The sequence below is a fragment of the Glossina fuscipes genome, unplaced genomic scaffold (assembly GCF_014805625.2).
Source record: "Glossina fuscipes isolate IAEA_lab_2018 unplaced genomic scaffold, Yale_Gfus_2 61, whole genome shotgun sequence".
NCBI classification, from domain to species: domain Eukaryota; kingdom Metazoa; phylum Arthropoda; class Insecta; order Diptera; family Glossinidae; genus Glossina; species Glossina fuscipes.
In genome coordinates this window covers 2,609,091-2,632,450 of record NW_023998433.1, presented here as the reverse complement: position 1 = coordinate 2,632,450, position 23,360 = coordinate 2,609,091, and the positions used below count along the sequence as shown (strand labels likewise).

The following is a 23,360-nucleotide window of genomic DNA, read 5'->3' as shown; positions in this document are numbered from 1 at the left end:
GAGAGGAGGAACGACAATCAAAGAGGAATAGGAATCATTGCACACTCTTAACCACCCTACGGTTATCCGATCCGGATCATTTTCACTATTGTACATTCTTAGGGCAAAGCACGTTGGTGTACCAAACTTTATTAAAATATCTCAAAGTTCGATAGCCTTTGACACTTTTTTAGTAAACGCCTTATACAATCAAAATAAAACTTTCGGGGTATCTGGTCGGAAAAACGAGCGAAGTAAAACTTCTTTCGAAGTCGCGTTAACGTCGACTGGTAATCGGGCGAGGCAAGATTGGGGCTACACGGTGGATGTAGCAAAACTTGCTATCCAGGAACAAATGCGAAATTGGATTTTTTAATCGCATTAGCTTTCGACGATTGGAAGCAATCGTCTACCCAAGTTTAAGCAATTCGTGATGCACGATTTCTATGTGACTCACTTTCTGCGCGAGCAAAAATAGGTAACAATTCCCTAAATCAAAATTATCGAGATATCGAGATATCAGAGAAGTTTTGTTATGATAGAAGCGCTTTTTCTCCTTAGTCGTTCTGACTGTTTCTGATCGATTGCTCGGTTTAATTTAGTTCTTTATGTGTAATATCGGATTAAATCAATTATATATATTTTGTTGGATGGCACTTGTTTATTCTAGAAATGGTCTGTCAAATCCCACTATATACATATCACGATTTTCTTTCCTGACAATTTCCGTCTTTATTGCTCGATCTTCGCACTTATGTAGCTGTAGCGAATATATAAAGACCAAATACATTAAAAACATACACTTTATCTTCCATTTTCAAAATATAATTAAATGTTTCGGCGTTTCATAAACGCTTTCCTAAAGTATTGTCTCAAATTTCAGCCCATCATTTATATAACGTAGTCCACATATGAGGGAAGGCAGTGCAAACTTGACATACATGATATACTCCTGACTTAGGTCAATAGAAAAAGTTCAGCGGAAATGTTATGTTAGATGTCTAAAATTGCTAAAAAATCGGAAAAAAATGGTAAGAAAATTATATGTGGTTGTGACCGAATCTTTTATACCCATCGCGGTGATCCTAAAAGAAAAGGAAAAGAACTACATTTTCATACTCTATAATATTGAGTGGGCGCGGCTGATTTTTTCTATTTTCAGAGTAAAAGTGGTAATTAATATGGTGCATGTGTTGTACTTTATGGAAAGCGTAGGCGTTCACAGTTTTTGTTGCACAAGCATGTGGACGTGTTGTAGGCGTGTTCTTTGACCTATTCGCGTAATTTGCAAATTCTTTTGGAAATTTATAAGCGATATCTTAATTTTTGCGAAAGGTAGAATATTTGTCACAGACACTACACGATTGGGCAGACAGACGGACAGCTGGACAAATGAACGGGTGGACGTGCTTAGGTGTGTTTCTTATTTGAAACTGGTCAAAAATGTATATACTTTATGGGTTTTTTGATGTTTGTTTCGGCGCGTTATAAAGGTTTTGAAAAAACAACGTAATTTTGATACATTGTAATATTGGGTGGGCGTGATCAATTTTTCTCATTTTTGTAGAGTTATTTCAGAATCGGCTTGGTTTAAATATTTGGTAGATTTGTCTGCTGGGTGTTATGAATAATGAACAAAAGAACAATTTGTTATTCCTTTTGAAAAACAGTGTTATTATCAGTTTGCGTAGTATGTTTAGCGTGTCTTTTGACTAATTTGGCTCATTTTCGAGAGCAACATGCGTGCAAGAGCTTTCAATGTTTTTGTTAAATTTGATGCCGATAATTTCATTTTTGCGGGCAGGAGAAAGCTTACAACAGACATTACACAAACGGACAGACGAACATGGTCAAATCGGTTCAGAATTTGATGCTAATCATGAGCATATATTCTTTGGGGGGTTCTCGAAGCTTCCTTTTGGGCGTTGCAAACGATTTGACAAAACGAATATACCCCTCATCTTGCGATGATGGATGTGAAAATTAAGAAAAATATTCTCCTCAATTATTTATGTATTGATATAAAATTTTATCCAAAAATTTTTCAGAAGCGTTTAAAATTTTCACGCATGATTCGTTCAAACCGATATATTTACAATTGAGGAATTTTCTTTCAATTCCTGTTCATTGACATAAAGTAATGGCCAAATAAAATTTTGGTTTTTTTTTCTAGATCCGCTTGAGATGGGTATTTGAAGTAGTAAATTATTAATATATATTTTAAAGCTTGTACTTATTAAAAGTGTTTTTTATTTTCGTCAGAAATATCTTACAATTTCTCTTTCATCTTTCATTTCCTTTTTCCGGCAATTCTTAAGGATGCCTTAAGTTGCTATATATAAAATACTATACATTTTTTGGTATGATGTGGCTTTCATATCTTACAAAAATAAATAATTGAACTATAAAACATCAATAACGACAACAACAACATTATTTTCCACTCAATTGAACATTTTCAATGAAAAACAAGTAAGAAGCCTATTCGCGTTTGTAGGCGAATCGTGGATCCCCAGCATTTAAGGTAACCATATGAGAATTGCTTAGTTTTACCGCATTGGTGAGCATTAGTGATGTATTGGTGGAGATTACTATTTATAAAAAAAAATTTGCGAAAGTAAATTTGAAACGTGTGTGTGCTGAAATTCAAATTTTTTTACTTATTCTAGGCTAAAAGCAAAGTTCTATGACTTTTTTTATTAATTGTGATCCGTTTCTTTCAAGCAGAATTCCCGGATACTAAGTTTTAGTTTGAAGTTTTCATAAAGTCCAATCAAAAGCAGATGAAAGCATAAGCACACGAATGACCTAAATTCACATATTCGTCCTCTAATAGCTCCTTTAAGTGTTTTGATACATTACAGAGGAAGTAACAAAGTTAGCGTATCCGCGTCGGTGTGAGATTGTGGATATAAGACGCAATATTTATAGAAAGATTTCTAAATGCAGATAACAAAACCTCTTAATAAATTGAATTGTCAATGAATAACGATGACGATGTCGCCAATGACGAGGACGAGGACGAGTAATAATAATGGCCATGATAAATATATATTATATAAAAGAGTCTTAAAAGTGGAAGGTGACGCAGAGATTAGAAAACTCTTGTCGGGTAATCAAAAGTAATCAATAAGTGACTTTAATGTTGTTGTTATTGTTATTTGCAGTTAATATCGCAATAATTCTTTTGTGTAATAAAATTTAACATTTATTAACAATTCTCATTTCGTAAATATTTTATTTATTTAAACTTTTGTTTTTTCTTTATCATGGATAATATTTACAAACACTAAGTGGACTTGACTTAAAGCATAAGTATGCGAGCAAATGTGAAAGTTTCGCTGACTTTTGATTAGATTATGTAAAAAGATAAAATAACGAGCAAATTCCCAACACTCCGTCACTGAAACAACATCTATCGACTGCGACGACTTGGAAGTTGAAAGAGCGCTTATTTAATATATCACATCGCGCGGCCAGCGCCATTTTGCTTGAATTGTTTTATAAAATGGCTTTTAATGCACATGCCAACAAACAATGCATTAAAAAGTTTGTCAATTATTAATGAAAATTTTTACATGTTTGTGGCGGCATTGCTATTGCTTGACTTTTACATGGGTTTTTTTTATTGTTTTCATTTATTTATTTATTTTTTTTTAATGTTCTGCATTTGTTTGTCTTTTCATAGTTTGTTAGCTATGAAATGTTATTAATTAAATAAAAGTATTGAAGAGAAAAAATGAAAATTGCGTGAAAAAAGGGAAAATTATATCACGTTTGCAATGAATTATTTTGATTATATTTTACTTATTCAAATTAATTAATCGATGAAAAGTGGGTGTAATTAAATCTATAAAAGTCCAAATTCAGAATTAATTTTATAAAAAGTGACAAGACGCAAACAAAAAATTCTCATCAGTTTGCATTGGAAGCAGAAAAGTTTTAGCCAAATCGTGGGATTTGTATATCGTGAATATTGGCTATACATAGATAGATGTATACATACGTACACATTTGAAGGAGAATATTTAAAATCATATCTTTCTACGTGATAAATTCGCGGTAGGTGTGGGAAAATAAAGTAATCAAAATTATATTCTTGGTTGCCGGCTATCCTAAGCCGACTAAAAAGCAGGATCTTGCACTGTAATTGAAGGTGATCTTGATAACCATTTGCATCATTGATCTTTCAGTTGACCACTTAACATAACATAGGATTCTCAACGTGATGAGCATCGGGGAACTTGTTAAAAAAATAACATCGATTTGAATATTGCTCCAAAATGGTCCACAGATTCGAAAAGTTTTCATTTATCAAAGATATCGCTCGGTGCTCACTAAAGGTTTTTGTTTTGAGCTCAATCGCCAATGGCTTAGAACATGTATTAGTTTAATTACGACTTTTTGTGTAACCATAACTGTGGTGGGTGCTCGTTCGTTATAAAGGTACTACTTACCAATCGGTCGCACATCTCTTAGTTTGCATATCAATGCATATCCCTCTTTCCCAACCTGTTTCTCATCATTCATCAAAAGTTTTTTTTGATGAAGGTGCCGTTTAAATTCCACGACAATCAATTTAAAAGTTGAAGAAGTCAGGGTTATGCTAAGATGCATTCATTTAAATATTTGCATGGGTACATTGCCAAAATTGTGTTCAAAATTTGCTTCGTCACCAATTGTATTTTTCAGATTTGTCATGTTGTATACTTTTGGGGCCCGAAGTGAAATTTCGCCAAGGGATCACTTTTGGCGTAATGACGAATTCCCTCCAGGAGATGTGAGTATACATAGAATAAAGAATTGCTTGAGGTGTAATTGATAGAATGAGTATCATTCAGTCTTAATGTTGGCTCGAACGAGGGAGACTGTTAAAAGCAATGAGTATCATTCTTGTGCCATGTTAGCTGATTATATTTAGGACAAAAATAGAAGAGTTAAATATCGGCGATATGTAGTTGCTTCCGTCAAAATTATAGCGCAAAAGTCGAGTAATTGACAACCACTTTCGATGAGTGCGCAATATTCAAAAAGAGTTGAATTCAATACCTTTAATTTTTTTTTGCTTTCTGTTGAATAAAAACTTTGCTCTATGGTCATGATGAAAGCATATACCAAAATTGAACGCAAAAATTAGTGAAATTTCGGCCAATCTATGTTAATGCTACTATTATTGTTACCGTTATTGTTAGTAATACTACTGGTAATGCCAATGTTGTTCTTAATACTAACGTTAATGCTGATCATAAGGTTAACGTACTCATCATTAATGACAAAGTAATAGAAACTAATCAAGGCGTTCGAGAAGGTAGTTTTCCGTTAAAAAAAAAAGATTGTGGTTGCGATGGAATTTGCAGGAAACGAATACTTTGATTCCAACAAAAAACAAATAAAGTTGTCATGTTGGTTTAAGTGATTTAGCTGTTTATTGAAATTCGGTTACAAATTGGGTGCACCAATGGCATCAGTGAGATCATGCCAGTATCAGCTGTAAACGAAAAAAGGCAAAACTGTAAAGGTAAACGCTGTTATTTGACTTGTATAACGAAGAATCTTAATCTTATTCTATCACAAACAGTGCAATATTCCATAATAAAGCCACGTTTGAAAGAAGAAAATAAATTATATTTTAAATATAAATGCTTTAGTTTTCACACAGAATCCTTTAAGAAAGATTTCTGGCTTTTTTTTTTATTATTTTAAATATGTACTCGAAGGCAGACAAGTAAAGAGTAAACTACTCTCACTGGCTGTGTTGTTAACTACCACTACAGCCACGATGGTATAATAATGACGGTGATGGTGATGATTATGATGCTGACGCTGATGCTGATGATTATATAAAATTGTTTACTCTGTAAATATGAAATGAATTAAAATGTGTATTAACTTACTGGATGAGTCCAGATGATTGCTGTTGCTGCCACTACTGCTGCCGCCAACCTCAACACCGACACCGTCGCCTGTTAGACCAAGTGCTGAAAATTCTGAGGGATGTAATTTCATTTCCATCTCCTTAAGGCGGCTGTTGAGTTTATTTGTATGCATACAAAAAAGGAAAAATATGCACGATATGACCAGCAAGGCAATCAATTCGACAGATCTAAATATTTAAAGGAAAAGAAGCAAATATACTATAAATTTGAAGGATTTTTTTATGATTTAAGTTTAACGCTTAACTCTGGATATTGATTCTGTTGTGTTTAAATCTCTATTGAAATAAATCTATATATGGATATTTATATATGAACATGTATGTACTTGGAATATGTGGTAACTATTTTGACATCTTTCAAATAAATCGGTATTATTTATTGTTATAGGTGCTTGTTCGACTGGTTACGATTTTCATACTCTACACCTGTTGTGGCACAGAGTATACTAAGCTAGTGTGGACGTATATAATACGCAGAAGAATTTAAAATAGACCTACCTTCTATTATAGCGATCAATTCAGAATCATTTTCTGAAGTGATCTAAGTCTGTTTGTCCGTCTGCCCGCTGATGTCTGTCCGTGTAAATTTTTGTTCTAGCTACAGGTCGCAATTTTTGAGATATTTGACGAAATTTGGAATACTGACGTGCTTTGACCCAAGGACGAACGCAGTTGAAAATGGTTCAGATCGGTTTCTTTTTCGACCACTCTCCATATAACGCCCTATTCTGAAAAGTCGTTATACGAAAAAATATTGCAATTTTTAATATTTCTCGTCAAAAGTGGCTGAGTAGTATTATTTTGGCACTTTAAATTGTTGTAAAAACTTTCGACCGGCTTAGGCAATTTTTTGAACCCCTCTCATATAATCGTTGGTACGGAAACTGAATGTGCATATAGTGAAAAGGTTGAATTTTCAATTTTTCATGGCGAAAATTCGCTCACAATATTAAGTTGATAAAGAAGTAAACCTTACCGAGTGCGGACTACGTAGGTCTATTTTTTGGATATTACGGCATATAAGAATTCTCATGGAACCCAAACCCGTTTTAGCAAAAAAAATATACGGTAAGGAAGTTGTACCACATAGGTCTATCTTTTTGGACCCTAACGTTTATAACCGCTATCACGAAGCACGCAACTTCTTATATAGAGAGAAAGTCTAACATTTCTATATGTGGGCTTGCATGAGAATTATGACTTTGCATGAAAATAATGTATACTTCGTTGTGTATTATTGCCAAAACAAGTGAATATATTTGCTGGGCGAAGTGATGTGGGACATATAATAGCCAGCGTTGCATAACTATAATGCTCTTACTCGTTTTTTTTTTTGTTTTTGTGCATGTTTTTTTACGTTCTTTAGAGGTTTAGGTATAAGCTATATGTTTCTATGAGGTGTGAGTGAATTTATATATTCAAATACAACCGACGCACGTCTGCGCATAAATGGAAGGGCAGATGACTTAGCAGGATGACACTGTCTGCTTGTCTAAACTATTTATTTTCGTAGTAAAATAATATTGAGTTGTTTTTTTTTATTTCCCAAAATGACTTTAGCGGCTTTTCTCTCTTTTTATATTCACCTCCGGACTTAAAAAACATTCAACGATGCTTGGACGAATACGTGTCGGAAATGAATAGTCTACTTACGAAGTATTCTATTGGATGTAAGAAATTTTTTGATGTCAGCGGATAATAGAAGTCAATTTAACAACGCGTACATGAAACTACTGGTCAAGGGAGTGTAATGAAAGCAGTTGAATCTTACTTGAGATGTATGGATGGGCGTAAGTAAGCGCGCGTTATTATATAGGTAGACGTTCGATTGCATGTTAAAACCGAAAATGAAATTTAATTGTAACGACATTTTACACACATACTATTATCTTGTATCACCACTCATGCATAGTTTTATAAGCACAATTATATTGATGGTAGCACATATTTCAGGTGTATACTAAGGATGTTAGGGAATAGGACAGTTTAAGGAGTTTTGGAGGCTAATGGTATCTGAACAGATCCTGCGGATCGCTTTGAGACTATACCGAATGTTAGGAACTGCATTATAACTATACGAAGACAAGTTAAGATTAGAAATTATAGATCGTGCAAACTATGTAGCTCAGTCGGATAAATCACCTCGACTCAGTCATATATGTCAGTTCGTTAAATAATGTGTTAGATATCACTGAACTGAATATTAGTTCCGACGCAAATCGGTTATTGGTACAGAGCATTCTAATACACAAGAATGCCGTTATTGTATTCTATTTTTGTGTTCTTGCTTTTGGGAAATTTTCCATCATATAGAAAGATAAAGGAATAGAGGCGGGTAGATGAAGCATTGTGTGCATATTATGTTTCACTTGAAATGCTTAAGGAATAGCTGATAATTATATGAATTTCGAGTTCCTATATTCACTTTATATAATTAAATACGGGAACAATGTTCTTCTGGTAATACAAATTTAATTCTGAAGAAGCAGATTACACATACGACAGATTCTTAAGTCGTAATGGCTAATATTCACCTGAGCTTGCAATATCAGACTGTAATTATTTCACGTTTGTTTCGTTTGGCTGACAGTCTTTTCCTTTTTTCATTTACCTGATTAACATTTCAAAGCCAATGTGAGAGCTTTTTGTAATATTTAGTATTGACAATAAAAAACAAAGAAAACATAATCAAAACGAAGAAAAAAAAGGAAGACTTTACTATGACCGAATCTTTATACCTCAAATTTTTGCCCTAAAAACGAATAACAAACAATTAAATAAAAGATTTCTTTGTTCTAAAGCATCGGCTGGGCGTGCCTGATTTTTTGCCCCATGTATTTATCATATAACTGTTTCATATACGAAAAAAGCAAGAAATCCTAGCAACTAGATCGTGTGGGACACAAAGTATATATGTTTACGTGTTTTCAAAAAGTAATGTTGAATAGTTTAATATTAAATCGCTTAAACTTAAAAATAACACAAGCGAGCAAATTGCATTCGGCTTCGGCCGGATATACCCATCATCTTTATATTAAAATATATGCAAATATTTAATTACAATTTAAATTTTTGCTCTTGAAAACAATGGTTTTCAGTTAGCCTTCTACGGTGGATGTTCTCCTTCAACGATTTTGGCCAAGAGCTTCCAAACTCGAAGCCGATATATTCATGCGAGCAGGGGAATGTTTATTAAAGATAATGCGCAGACAGGCAGATAGATGGACAAATGGACATGTTTAAATCGAATGCTGAGCCGGGGGTTCTGAAGCTACTTTCTGGGTTTAGTAAAACAACGGTGGATATTATATTCGGCTTAGCCGAGGCTCTCAAACCAGCCACCTTTACCCTAATAAAGATTTAAAAAAAAAAAACAAAAAAACTAAATTCGCATATCCATGGGTGGGCGTGGTTGATTTGATCGATTTTTGCGGAATCTACGTGAAAATTTTCATCGTGTGTGTCTCGTAATTTTTTGAGTAACGGGCAAAAAGCCTCTAGACAAAAATGTTCTCTGTTACGTTTTGCGTGCAAGAACTTCCAGTGTTTCTGTTAAACTTGAAACCGGCAGGCGGACAGACAGACAGATGAATATGCTTAATTCAATTTAGAATTTAATGATGAAAGGAATATATATACTAAACCTTCTAAACCTTCCTTCAGCGTTCGGTATAATAAAACGGTAAACCCTTTTTTCGGCAGCGGGTCTACATAATTGAGTATTTAATCAAAATTAAAATTTTCTTCAAACATTGTGAATTTGCAAACGATCTGTGGTTGTCTGGACTATGTTATCTAATTATTTTTATGCATTTATTTTCAGATTCTTTGTTCGAGACATAAATATATTTTATCTCCCTTGGAGGACGAGCCTTAGATGCCCATCAATTAGAGGAAATATATGAAAACGACGAAAAGGTTAAGAATGGCAATGTTATACGTTTTTTCTCTATAGTTAACGCGACGCTACAGATATTACTAATTAAAAACATTTTAAGTTTACCGGTGGTTATTGTTAGTATTTAGCACATTGCAAATAAATAGAAAAATATTATATATATAAACTTTGTATGGCTTCTCTATTACACACATGTACCTATGACTGATACGAGTAGTATAACAAGTTTAATATATCGCCTATATCTTCGAGGGATATAAAGGAGCGAAACCGAAACCAAAGCATAACTTGTGTAAAGATTTACACGACACTTTACAGTGTCAACAACTTTTATTATAAGTTCTTTCCTCATTTTTTCCTTTTTTCTACTTTTGTTTTTTCTGTCCATTCCAACCAACATTTACTTAAAGAGTGACCAAGTAAATGACCAGCAAACGATTCCATAACAAAAATAATAATTCCACCATAACAAAGATGTTAAAAAAATTTTTATTTCTCTTTTTGATTCATTGATATATATATATATATATATATATACATACATATATATCTACAGGAGAAACTGTAGCGGAAGCAAGTAAAAGTTTTAAGAAACCTTGTAATAGAAGCTGCATAGTGAAAATAAAAATTCAAGTTTTCTTTAGAATAATTTTTTTCCTTTTTCTGGTTTTGGGCTTCTATTATTGTTATTATAAAAACGATTTCAAAGTTTATTTATGAACAAAGTTTGTATTTCCTTTTCATTTTCACAGATGGTCAAACACAACAAAATAGAAGCATAATAAAAATAAAAATTGAGAAAAATGGGAATACGCGACTTGTACTTGTGGACATATTCAAATAGGCGCGTTTCTGTTCTTATTTAAAAAATGTGAGATTTCATGGAAAAACAAACCCTTTAGAGAAGTAGATAATCTTGTCGGTTAGTTTGCACTTTGTGGTTGTAAACTGATTTTTAACTCTAATGTTTAGCAAAATGTTGAGTGAAAGCAAGTATAGGAGGTGATGGCAGCTTGAAGTAGGAGTCGGGGATCACGATCCGTCTTTGTTGTAGTGTTTCCTTTGTTATCCTACATGTTGCAAATTGCCACCTAGAGCTATATTTGTTACTTTCATTTTAAACCTTGGGTTGTTAAAAATGTAATATAGGAAAATGATTAAATTAAAAGTAACGAGTAGAAGTGACGTATTCAATACGATGTTCTATATATATATGAAAGCGCGGCTTGAATTCTTTATACGGCTAAAAAATTCAGTTTTTCGAGTTTTCGAACTGATTACCTACGACTATCACTAACGAAAACTTAAACCGCATTAGAATATGCTGTTCGTGCTCCACACGTAGCCAATCTATGCAAATTTTATTGAAAATTAAAATATTTTAAAAAAAATTGCACACGTTTCGCTAAACAATGTTGTTATAAGGGTACAATAGAAATTTGCAGCAAGTTAGTTGAGGATTGCAGCTCGTTAATGTGTTATGGATAGTTTTTATAGGAAATGCTACAAAAACATGGCGTCTTTGCTAGACCTATTATTTTCAAATTGTCTATTTCGTTCAAAAGTTTCCTTAAGTGCGTAAATAAATTTGCAAATGTGCATACAAAATTTGTTTCAATGTACAAATTATCCTCTGGTGTCTCGGGAAAATCATCCATCATTTCGTGCTCGCAAGAGAAGGGATTACTCCTTAATTTGCCTTTAAATCGAAAATGCAATAAATGCACTAATTGGTTGCTCTTACTACTACGTACTAACTTTAGCAACTACTCTCTGCACATTGCTTTTTTTAACTTGAAGGAAATATTGGAGATAGTGATAGATAGATAGTTCGTTGTTCACTTTATTTTTATTTCTTCAATGCAAAAAATTGAAATTTATTTCTTTACCGTTGTTACTGTATAGGCATAAAAACAAGCATACCAACGATGTCTCTTGTTGCATAATAGGTCATAAAGTTTTAGAAGAAAAAAAAAAAAATATATATATATATATATATATATATTTACATGTATACAAGTACTCTTAATGCTAATAGCAAGTTAATGCAATTGTGTTGTTAAGTTTTGGTTTTGGTTCTGCTTCTTGTAGGACATTTCAACCACCCCAATATTATGGTTTTATTATTTATTTTTCTTTTCGGAAGGTTTTTGTGTGAAGAACAATGTCTTCCACTAAATCTGCTGTCATTTCTTTCCTTTTATAGCTCGGTTTTTTTTTGCGAAAGTCTGAATTTTTTGTTTTCTCTGGTCGCTCTATGTTGCTCTTTTATATGGCCAGACGCTTGGTTTTTCGTTTGTAGTTTCTTTTTTCTCTTTTTTTTGTTTCTTGTGTCATTGCCATTTCCTTTGTTAGTTTACTTTTTTTTTACCCACAACTGAAAAATGCGGTTATACTAATTTCGTTGTATTGTTTATTCCATCCAGAGACATAGAACTAGCGAAGGATCGTTAAAATGTAAATAAAAAACAATGTAAGATTCAGAACAGAAGTAGTCATATGTGTCTTCGTTTATATCTATTCGTTGGCTATATCGACCGATCTTTATTGATCCCATGAGTTAAATATTTAACTTTTTAACGTTTATCGCTCTGTACGTTAGAATCTTATTGTCAGGATGTTAAGACTATAGCCGTCACGGAGACTCATGTTAAGCCAAGAGTGATACCGGTTAAGCTGCACCCAAGCCCGTGCCATAGTCCTCGCAATTGCAATTGGCTTCTGCTAACCATCGTTCTGCAGGATCTATTCCTGCACGTACTCTGTCTGCTCCACGTAATAGTAGTAAAATAAATGTAAGCTTTCTCAGCAGAGGAAGCCAAGCCCATTCGTTATAATAGATGATATACAGAAGCCTTTAGAATATGCGAGTCAGAATCGGCTAATGTATTTCTTGCCTCCGCTCTTATATCTGCTGCTTATAATTTTATGAACTGTATATTTGTATCTTATATTTGTGGTAAGAAAGTTATAATCGACTGCGGTCGAATCGTCTGTACTCAGGGCTTACATTAAAGGCATTAAAAAACAAACGAATTTAATGATATTCTAGGATTACATATGAACCATGTGCACAAATTTTTATAATTTCATCTCCTGCAGCCTGTGAAAAACCAGTAAGAAGTTGAATTTTTTTTTTGGCAGAGGTGTTCTTGCTTCGCGTTTTATTACCTTGAGGTAAAACTAGGCTTTGTGCAAAAATTTCCAATATGTTTTCTAAGTTTTGCAACGGATATCTGCAATATTGCGATTGGGAGTACGTTTCTCACAGACAGGAAGACGTGTATAGACCGATTAAGAATTTAAGATTGATCAAGAATATATCCATCCTATGGCGCCCCTCAAACTTCCGTCTGAGTCTTAAGAATGTTTTGATAAAAGGAATGCAAAAAATATTTCCCTCGTGGTAGAGGGTAAAAAAAATTAAATTATAACGTTTAAGCATAAAAATGTCGCATTCTTTAACAGATGGGAATCATTTTGGTCAGTCACTTGATATGGCTGCAAATATTTCCAATGCAAGTACAGAAAGGAGTGGCGATCACTTGGAACATTTCGGATCGAAAATATTTATATAAAGTATATATAAAAGTGATATAAATAAGATATAATCTTGCTCATTGTCTTCTCTGCAATTAATGAGAAGCTATGGTTTTCATCTTTGCGCTGTTGCGTACTCAAAAGTTACCTTAAACCGTTAGAAAGTTATTCGTATCTTTTTTTTTTTTCTTGTTTTGAAAATAATTTACACGCTTACGTCTTTGAAAGTTCTTTTCATTTTGCTGCAGGAGAAATTTAATTTTTGGATGACTCATACTTCTTCACAAGGGTGCGAAGTTAAATTCGAATTAAACTAACAAAAACGTTTACCGAACAATAACAAAGACCTTTGTTCAATCAATTACAGATCTCTCTTAGACGTTGCGATTACCAAACCTCGTTAATAGAATGTTCAATTTTACTTTTTACAAAAACGGCTTTATTTTAAAAGGCAAATTATTGAAAATAAAATTAATTTCTATAATTGCAGATATAATATAAGAACACATGAATCATCGTCACAGAGGTGTGTTGAGAAACTGTGCATATCGTTTTAGAACCATAATCGTATAATCACTTTTAATTTCTTTACTAGCCATGAACTGAGCTAAAGTTTATGCAGAATTGTAATGTTTATGCCTATATCTAGATAGGTCTGCGTTAAAAATGAGTTAAGTGGGCTAATGGATGGGCTAACAGCCCAACATAGGCTGAAAACACCTTTGCTTTGCCTTTGGTAATTACTTCTAAACTATTAGAGACAACCAAAAAGAATGTTCACATATATCCTACAAATATGGAAATAATTAACTACGCTTACATAATATTATAGAACAAGAAATTTAATTTTAATATCCATCGCCCAAAGAAGAGGGCTATTCATTCATTTTGTCAAAACGTTTGCAACGCCCAGAAGGAAGCAACAGAGACACCGCAAAGTATATATATATATATATATATATATATTCTTGATCAGCGTTAAATTCTAAAGTGATTTAAATATGTCCGTCTGTCCGTCTGTCCGTTTGTCCCTCTGCGCAATGTCTGTTGTAAACATTCTCCTGGTCGCAAAAATGAAATTATCAATTTCAAATTCGGCAAAAACATAGAAAATTCTTGCATGCAGGCTGCTATTGACAATGGGCTAACTCGGTTGAAGGATACGTCCACAGCACTATCTAGTACACTGAGAACGCTTCTGTTTTTGAAAGGGAATGAAAAATTTGTTTTTCGTTCATTACTCATAAATTATAGCAAATCAATGTACAAAAATTTGAACGCATATTCTACAGGCGATGCTGTACCGTTTATGTACAAAAATGGAAAAATTGACCGCGCTTACAGATTATTACAGTGTATCAAAAAATCATTGTTTTTTCAACATCTTTATAAGGCGCAGAAACAAGCTTCAAAAACCCCATAAAATGTATAAAATTTTTGACCAGTTTCAAATTTGGAATGTAACTAAACATGTCCGCCTATTCGTCTGTGTGTCTGTCCGCTTGCACAACTTTGTAGTATTTGTGGTAAACATTCTCCCGTTAGCGAAAATGAAGATATTGCCAACAAATTTAGAATTAATCTAAACTTTTCAGACGACACGCACGACTACGCATCTACGACAAAACATTTATTTTAAAATTAGAAGAAATTAACTGCGCGCACTCCATGTTATACAGCATGAGAAATTTTGTGTTTTCATTTCCTTTGTCTTCTTTAGGATAACGGTGATGGGCATAAAAGTTTCGGTCCCGACCGATTTTGATTTGTTTAATTTTTTTGTTTGATAAATATAGCTAATGGATATATTAAAGATGTTTGCGATTTTAAATCGCAAATGACGGATGGATAGATGGAATTGAAAAAAAAAAAAGATTAATATTTCACACTGGTCATTTAGTTTTTACACACAGACGCATATATATATACGTATTCCATCGAAATATCGATGAAGACATTAGGCTGCAGTTTTTCGGAAAAGACATATTTGACTCAAACAGCGTTTGTTGAGCTCTCATGCATAAGCCTAAATATCAAGAAAAACTTTCATATTCTAGAAGGTTCAAACGAATAAGAAACGCAAATTTTTTATAAACAACCGCGCAATAAACAAGATATGGAAATATCGCTTTACAACTTTCTATAAATGCTTCAAAACACTTACCTAAGGTTAAGCACAAAAATGGACATGCAATTCTTGAAGTGATAGTTACCTAAAAACTGACCCCTTTTGAAACTATTTTTTTCAGTTTGGTTACATAGAATAGCACAGAATAGGAGTATATTGATTACATTCTTCCTTATATAGCATACCGGAATGTTCATCTGAGATCCGATCGCAATGACACTCATCGTCAGTTTTCTGAATGTTATTTATTGCTATCGAGATGTACTATTAAAATTTCAGTTATGAAAATTGCTACGAAATTGTAAAAATTAAAACGGTATCGGTTCGATTTCAATTTGCATTTAATAAATCCCTTTTTATCTTAATTTGTTTTACTAGGAAATTGTTAGAATAAAATAAATTTAATTTTTCGTTCGCGATTGCATGCTTTCTTACGTGATCACACGGTTACTTGATAAATATGAAGAAAATTAGATATATATAAATAATATATAAATATGCTTTATGTGCTGAAATGTTTTCGGGCTAAATTGGATTGATTTGAAAAACAAATTGCGAATCATAATTTACATGGAGAGCCATAAAATAATCGTATTACTTAAAAAAGCTTAACAATATATAAATTGAACAAACCATGCCATGCTGGGCTTTGACAAGTCTCTATTTATCACACATTAAAAAAAGCGTAAAAAAAAAATAAAAAAAAAAAAAAAGTAAATTACATAAAATGATGCACATGTTCACGGTTTTGGGGTAAAAATTTCAAATGTATTTATAATATTTTTAGTTGTGTTTACCAAACAGAGCACGAAGTCAGCGTTTAATGTTTCTTTTTTTTTTATTATATTTCAAATAACCGTAAATGTAATATATAATATTCTCTCAACAAAGATTTACGATATTGTGATGAAATCAGAAAGGCTGCCATTGATAGTAATCTGGCAATAAGAACAACAGGGAACAGCTTCAACAACCGTTTTAACATTTTTTAATGACGTTTGCCTATGAAAACACTCAACATAACCTATGTATATGGTATATGCATGCGTGTGTTCCGTATGTTCATATGCATGTAGATATACATATTTCTGATAGCATAAATATTTAGTTAAATGGTTTAGTGTTACAATCATTTATATAACTACGAGGCTTTTAAAAGTGGAATACACAAACACCAACAACAACGCCAGCGCAATCAACAGCAGCAATGTTAACCGTAGTATAAACAAACTTTCGAGCCCTAGCATATCATCATATGCTATCAGCTAGCTTTAGTTGAGCATTATTCGCACATCTGCTCTGATGCCATCATTCATCTCGTACCATTCACTTCATTCTATCCTCTTTGCATCCATCAGCTATTTCGCGGCAAATACTTCACGTATAGGTTAGAACGTGATCTCATAAAATAAACTGCAATTTGTAGTTTATTTTTTTTATTTATTTATTTTTTTTTGCTTTTGAGGGAATTTTTTTGGCCATGCATTTTTTTCTATTTTTATTTTCGGTTGTATAATTTGCTATCATTTATTAGGTTGGCGGTCGCGTTCTCTGTTTTGGTTTTAGCTATGAGTTGCAGCAACTTTAACTATTTTTGGTACTTTCTGTTAATTTGTATGTGTCATATAGGAAAGTTTTAAAGCAATGCGTGACGAATATGATATATACTGTGATCTACCAATCAATGGGTGCAATTTTCGATGCACATCAAGGTAAAGGGTTTTTTGCTAATTAAGAATGCGTTAATAATTCAATGGCTATTATAAACATTGGCGTCATAGTTTTAGTTGAACTATGTTTGAAGTTTTGTAATATTAATAAAAATATTGTGCGCGTCCGACAAATATTGTTCATAATTATTTTTCCAATTGCAAAGTGTCAAACATTAAAACGTGAAATTTAAGATTCAAGTGATGAAGTCATTATTATTTGGGTAAAAATACTCAAATTTGCTTTTCGCCGCAAATTTGCCTACAAATTTTGAATTGGGAAAAATTTCTTTTTCTGAAGTGTGTTGAAACGAAGATTTTTTGATATATGCTCTTTAAAATTGCAACAAAGAGAAAAGTTGCTTCATTCTATTCTATAACTAAATAAATTAATTACAGAAAATTGTTAATAAGCTTCTAACTAAATTCCAATTGAAACTAATACTAAATTCTGCTGGCGTCTATCTTATTTCCACTTTCCTTACAGATTAAAAAAAGAATTTAATAGAAATTATTAAAAGTTTTTTTTTGAAAACTTGTGTGTCAGTATTACTGTCTGTTTGGATAATTTTTCCGGTTTGCGATAAGTTTTTTCAAAACGTCATTGTATTTTTGATTCGTGTGCAAAAGTATTAAATCTTTTCAATCAAACACTTGTCAAGCACACAAAAATCAATATTCTTAAAATCGCTCGCGCATCTCTCCAGTCGTAGATATATAAATACATTGAGATTTTTATACCCTGTACTACTTGCAAGTGTATAAATTTATGTGGACGTAACACCCAGAAGGGCTTAAGATAGAACCACATTTTATAAGACTAAACCGTCTGAATGTCTGTCCATGTAAATTTGTGTTGAATCTACAGGTAGCAATTTTTGAGATAGTTAGATGAAATTTGGTTATAATGACCCAAGGATGCACCGTATTGAAAATGGTTCGTATCGGTCTATTTTTTCGCCAAGTCGTCGCTGTGTAAATAGTACATTGTTTAAATTGGCATGAAAAGTTTCGATCGGCTGGGGCAATTGCTTGAATTCAATCTTATATAACCATTTTTATGAAAATGAAATCTTTGTACGCTAGAAGATCTAATTTTCAACATTTCATGGTGGAGCATGGAAAATTGGTTCACAATAACATATTGACAAAAACATTAATCTTACCGAATTTGAACTCTTTAGGTTTATTTTTGGGGTACCGTCCATACCATAAGGATTCTCAGAAAACGTAGACTCCTCTATGCCAAAAAGACCGAATTGTTAATATTTTATACTGAGAATTTGCTCATGGAAATTAAATGGACTAAATTAGAACTACATGGGTCATTTTCTTGCATTTCACTTCATATAAGATTTCTTATGAATAGCCATTTAGAAAAAAGTCTGTTTTCAAAAAAGATATTTTGTGATGAAAATTGGTCCATAGTAGCAAATTAAACAAAAAAATTGACAATAGGCAATTATGGTCTCCTAGGTCGAGGTCCCTAACATTCATAAGTGTTACCATGAAGAGCAAGTCATTATATGGAGAGAAAGTATAATTTCTAGTCTTCCATGATGGAAATTGAAAAATAATAAAATATTCAGAAGTAAATTATGTTTGCTAACTTTGGATCACGTCTTATAATGTTTTGGACATTTTCTAATATTGCGGGCTTTCGTAAAAGGTACATCTTTGCATGAAATTAATGTATAATTTTAGATGTATTATTATCAAAAAGAGCGAATAATTGTACTAGGCGAATATTTAATGGTCGGCCGTACCCGACTATAATGTTCTTATTTGTTTTTTTTTTTTTTTTTATTTAGATTTGCATTAGCTATGCTTAATGCTTAAATATGTGGCTAATATCAATTCGGCTAAAAATTTTTAATTTTTTCTTCCATCATAGAAATATTGTCAAAAATAAATTTATTTTTGGCGGTTATGGTTTCTTCTTAATTTCACTCGTTACAACTGACGAATATGACTAATTTTATAAGTTTTCAAAACTATGATCCAGTAACGGTGGCAGTAAAACCTCGATCAAATCTTCGTACTCGTATCTATTATATATCGTAAGATTGATTTCTAAGAGTACGCTTGTCCGACGAATTTAACGGAAAGGCCCGTCGGGTATGTACCTTTCTAAGTCAGGTAGTCATCAATAGCTGGCATCATTACATCGTCTGTTTGCTTTTTATAATGTTTGTTGTTTTTTAAATGATAAATGTTATATGTCGTCAGATAGATATTATATTAAAACAAAAAAGAGCCCATTTATTTGCAAGAAACTTATGATTGTTTAAATGTTATGTTTATTTTCAGTAGATAGATAAAATTTACTTAATCTATTCACATTATGAATCGCTTTTTGCTTGCTTTTCGTCTTTCTTAAAGTGCAGTGTTTAAAAAATGTTAAATTTTCCAGAAAACTTAAAATAAGGTCTTATTTATATGGTACACGTTCCTGTTTTGATAAAATGTTATAATTTAGTACAGTAGACCGCCCTATAACACAAACTCATATAAGACGTATTCGTATAATATGGCGAAAAAATGTTGACCCTGTTCGTATAACATGCTGAAAGATGCTCGTATAAGACGATAAACGAACAAGACACACACTTGTTACGTCTTAGCTCCTATAGTTAGTTGTTATTTTAACAGGTTTACTGTATAGCGTAATGTGAGCTGGTATGTATGTACGAATTTAAATTATTTTGCTTATTTCTTTTATGCGTATTTTATTTACAGCGCAGTCTGAGCACACTATATTGTTGGAAAAGCTATACGTACGTTAACACTATCGCTTACTTTAGCAAAAGACTTCCTTTAAGCAAGATTGGCTATGAAATTTATAGCAACAGCTGTAAATCTAATATAAACATATTTAAACCGGTCTGTCATCAAGGTCTGAAAGCCGGTAGCAATGCTTTTCGCACGACGCCCACAAAAAATGTCATAGGTAAAACCTTGGCTCCCAGATTTAGAAAACAAACTTTATGAATTAAAATGTATAATCATCGCCAAGCTTCTTAACTCAACCAAGTCTATTCCCGGAGCAGCTGTAAAAAAGGTTGTTTTTGCCAAGAACGTCAAAAGATCATCATCCGCGATTGCCTACTCCATGGAATTGATCATCCCAAGAATTTTTGATTTTAAATCTTCGTGGGCTTTTAGAAAGCTAATCTTGTGACATTTCGCTCTTTGTACACACAAAAAAGGAAACACTCCAAATTAGACCCACAGACGACTGCAAATTTGTTGTTTTGCCGCATGAATATGAAGTAAATGCTTCCGGACAAGTTGTACTTAAGCGTATACTTCACAAAAGTTCTTTAATTTCCACAGCTGAAGCCAAAGCTATCCTTCAAGTTAAGAACATTCCTTCTAAAAACAAACTTAAAATTGTTGTTGTCACTCAGAGCCTGTCTGTGTCAAAACCTATTCCGGATTCACTCGATTATTTAGTTAGAGCACCATTAATAAGCTAAGAAATTCCATCGTAATATGCGGTGATAAGATTCTTTTTTCATTATGTTACCAAGCACTCAGGGGATGTCCTATTCGTGTATTACGGCGACGGACGAAAAGAAGCGAAGGAAGAGGAAGAGGTAGTAAAATGGCCATAGCCTAGTGGTTGTGTGTGCAATCGGTACGCCTTATGCCGTCACCAACAAAATAAGTCGATTGAGCGGCGAGTCTGCGTCTTCTGCACGTGGGAAAGTTGAATCCTCAAAGATACATTGGAAGGAAAGTTAAAGAGAGAATTATGAAAACAAATCAGAATATTTGCGAGAAGCCCCTTCAGAAATTTCTTTTCTAATTTGCAATTGCAGGGAAACATTCGTACAATGGAGCATCGGCTCTGTAATTTAATCATCTGAACTTTTTCTTAATTAGAAGAATCGTATTCGGAGCAACTAATACCTTAGACATCCTGAAATCAGGTACATAACGCAACATTTCTCAATTTAACATTGTTACGAAAATGCCGCATTTGATGATTTGAGTTTTTATGAAAACTAGTTGATTTTCTAAGAAACCAAATTCTAAGGAAAGCGTAAACCAAGTGCACATTCATGGCGCGTTATCTGCGTTATGGTTCTGGCGACTGGCGGAAAGATTAACAACAATTGCCAGAACATTTAGCGGCAAGATGGACAAACGGATTAAAAATGCCAACTCTGTTAAGAGAGTTGTATAGCAAGATTCGAACGGGCAAGCCCAGAGCGACAATTAACGTTTTATAAATATAAGTTCCTGTAAATAATTTGTGACTAGATTTGTTGAGAATTGCAAAGAAAACCTATACTGTCCTAAAAATCACAATTCATTGCTACAAACTTAATTTCAAAAGGAGTTGAATAAATAACGTAAAATGACGAAAAACAGGCTTACGTTGCAATATATATTACATTATTAGAGCTACTAGCATCAATATGTAATGTTTTTTCTGAAATAGATCCGAGTCTGAGTATTTAAATGTTACCAATGGCGATCGTCAAGAACATATGTAATCCATGGGGTATCTAAAGGATACATCAGGCTGCCGGAAGCAGTATGAAAATTTTATTATCTTTCTAGGTTTCCTTAAGGAGCAATGTCTCACTGTGTGATTTCATTTTCGAATATTTTTTGTTGGCTTTAACGCTACTTAAGGTATCTAGAAATGATTTCAAAGAGAGAAGAATGCTTATGGGATGAGTGAAATTTTCAGATGTCTCGATAAACGAAAGTTAGTCGTAGGGCTGCGTATCAAATACGCTGGAAAGAGTAACAAATACAAAAATGCTGAAATGTGTATGCCATACAAGCAACTTTATGATGCATTCATCAAAGATTAGATGTGAAACAAAGTGGTTTTCAACATTTAATTTTCAATCGTTAAACACGCTTTTTTGAAAGCTGCTGCTTCAATTTTCATTTGACTGTTTTGAGACTTCAACTTTGTGTAAACTCCTATTAAGGAACGTATTGTTCAGAGAGAAGGAAGTTTAAATCCATACTATGTCCTTGTAAAATATACTATTTCAAAAAATGATCCAGTGAAGGTTGGATTTTAAGTTATATTCTCAATGTTTTTGAATTCAATCGAAATTATTTTTTTTCCGAATTGCAGGCGTGTCATTGTCATTTTTGAAACGCATATCTAGACGGCCTTGACCAGTGTTTGTGTTTGTCGAACATACCTTAAAGATGATCCGCACGCGTAGTCGAATGGGCAAAGGTGGTCGCGGTCTGAAATCGTAAGGGGGGTAGAGTTCTCAATACAGGTGACAGGCGAACAGGTGACTTAAAGTATCCGGCAGGCTTTACATCCATACTTAGTAAAATTCTTTACAAACCATATAGACAATAAATAAATAGAGGTATCGTAAAGATATTGTAAATTATTGAGGTAGATATGATTAAGTTTTTCATTTTTTTTTTTTTTATATTCATAGTTTTACGATTCGTAGGCATGTTTTTCAGTTAGATGCACTTCTGAATTGATCCAAAAGTATACCAATAGCTTTTCTTTCGCAATTGCTTCGACTTTGATAAATCTACGCGTTTAAAAGCAATCTCTTCAAATTAGGATAGAAATTCTAAGATTAAATAAAAGCTGAAATCTCATACAGCTACGCATTTAAAGAGAGTTTTTCAAATTGTGGTAGAAATTCTACGATTAAATAAAAGCTGAAATCTGTGTTAATATTTAAAAAAAAAGTATTTTTACCATTAAGCATAAAGCTGCACGAATTCAATAATAATTTTTATATGATACGAAAAGATTTTCGATGCATTCCTTTTTTTTTTGCAAATCATCGATACTTCTTAAAAGAAATTCGGTCCCGTTTCCTATCTCTGTGTGGCATTTTATCCATATGCCGTAGATTCATCTCAAATGGGAACTAATTTCAATCATTAATGCTAAGTTTTCGGTATTGACATCAAGGTAGCTAAATGCAATTTTCGCTTTCTATAAGCTTTGCTCCATAAACCGAATGCAAGCCAATCATAAAAAAAGAAAACTTAAATTTTATCTAACCCATGAAGCAATTTTAAATGCTTGTGGTGAATAACATTCACAGCAATATGCACGGCCATTTGTATGTGTGCATGAATCCGCGTGTTACAATTATATAGACAGACAGACGGACGGGCAAACAGGCACGTGAACAGTCAAACGAAAAGTAAATG

At 33.0% G+C, this 23,360-nt stretch overlaps 1 protein-coding gene across 1 annotated transcript in view; it reads right to left on the bottom strand.

Moving 5' to 3' along the window:
• Nucleotides 1-23,360, bottom strand: part of LOC119638021 (heparan sulfate 2-O-sulfotransferase pipe) — a 93,561-nt gene that overhangs the window by 17,712 nt on the left and 52,489 nt on the right. Inside the window, exon 2 of the mRNA XM_038034576.1 lies at nucleotides 5,874-6,082. Coding sequence (XP_037890504.1) covers nucleotides 5,874-6,082 — 209 coding nt within the window. The remainder of the gene's footprint in view (nucleotides 1-5,873; nucleotides 6,083-23,360) is intronic.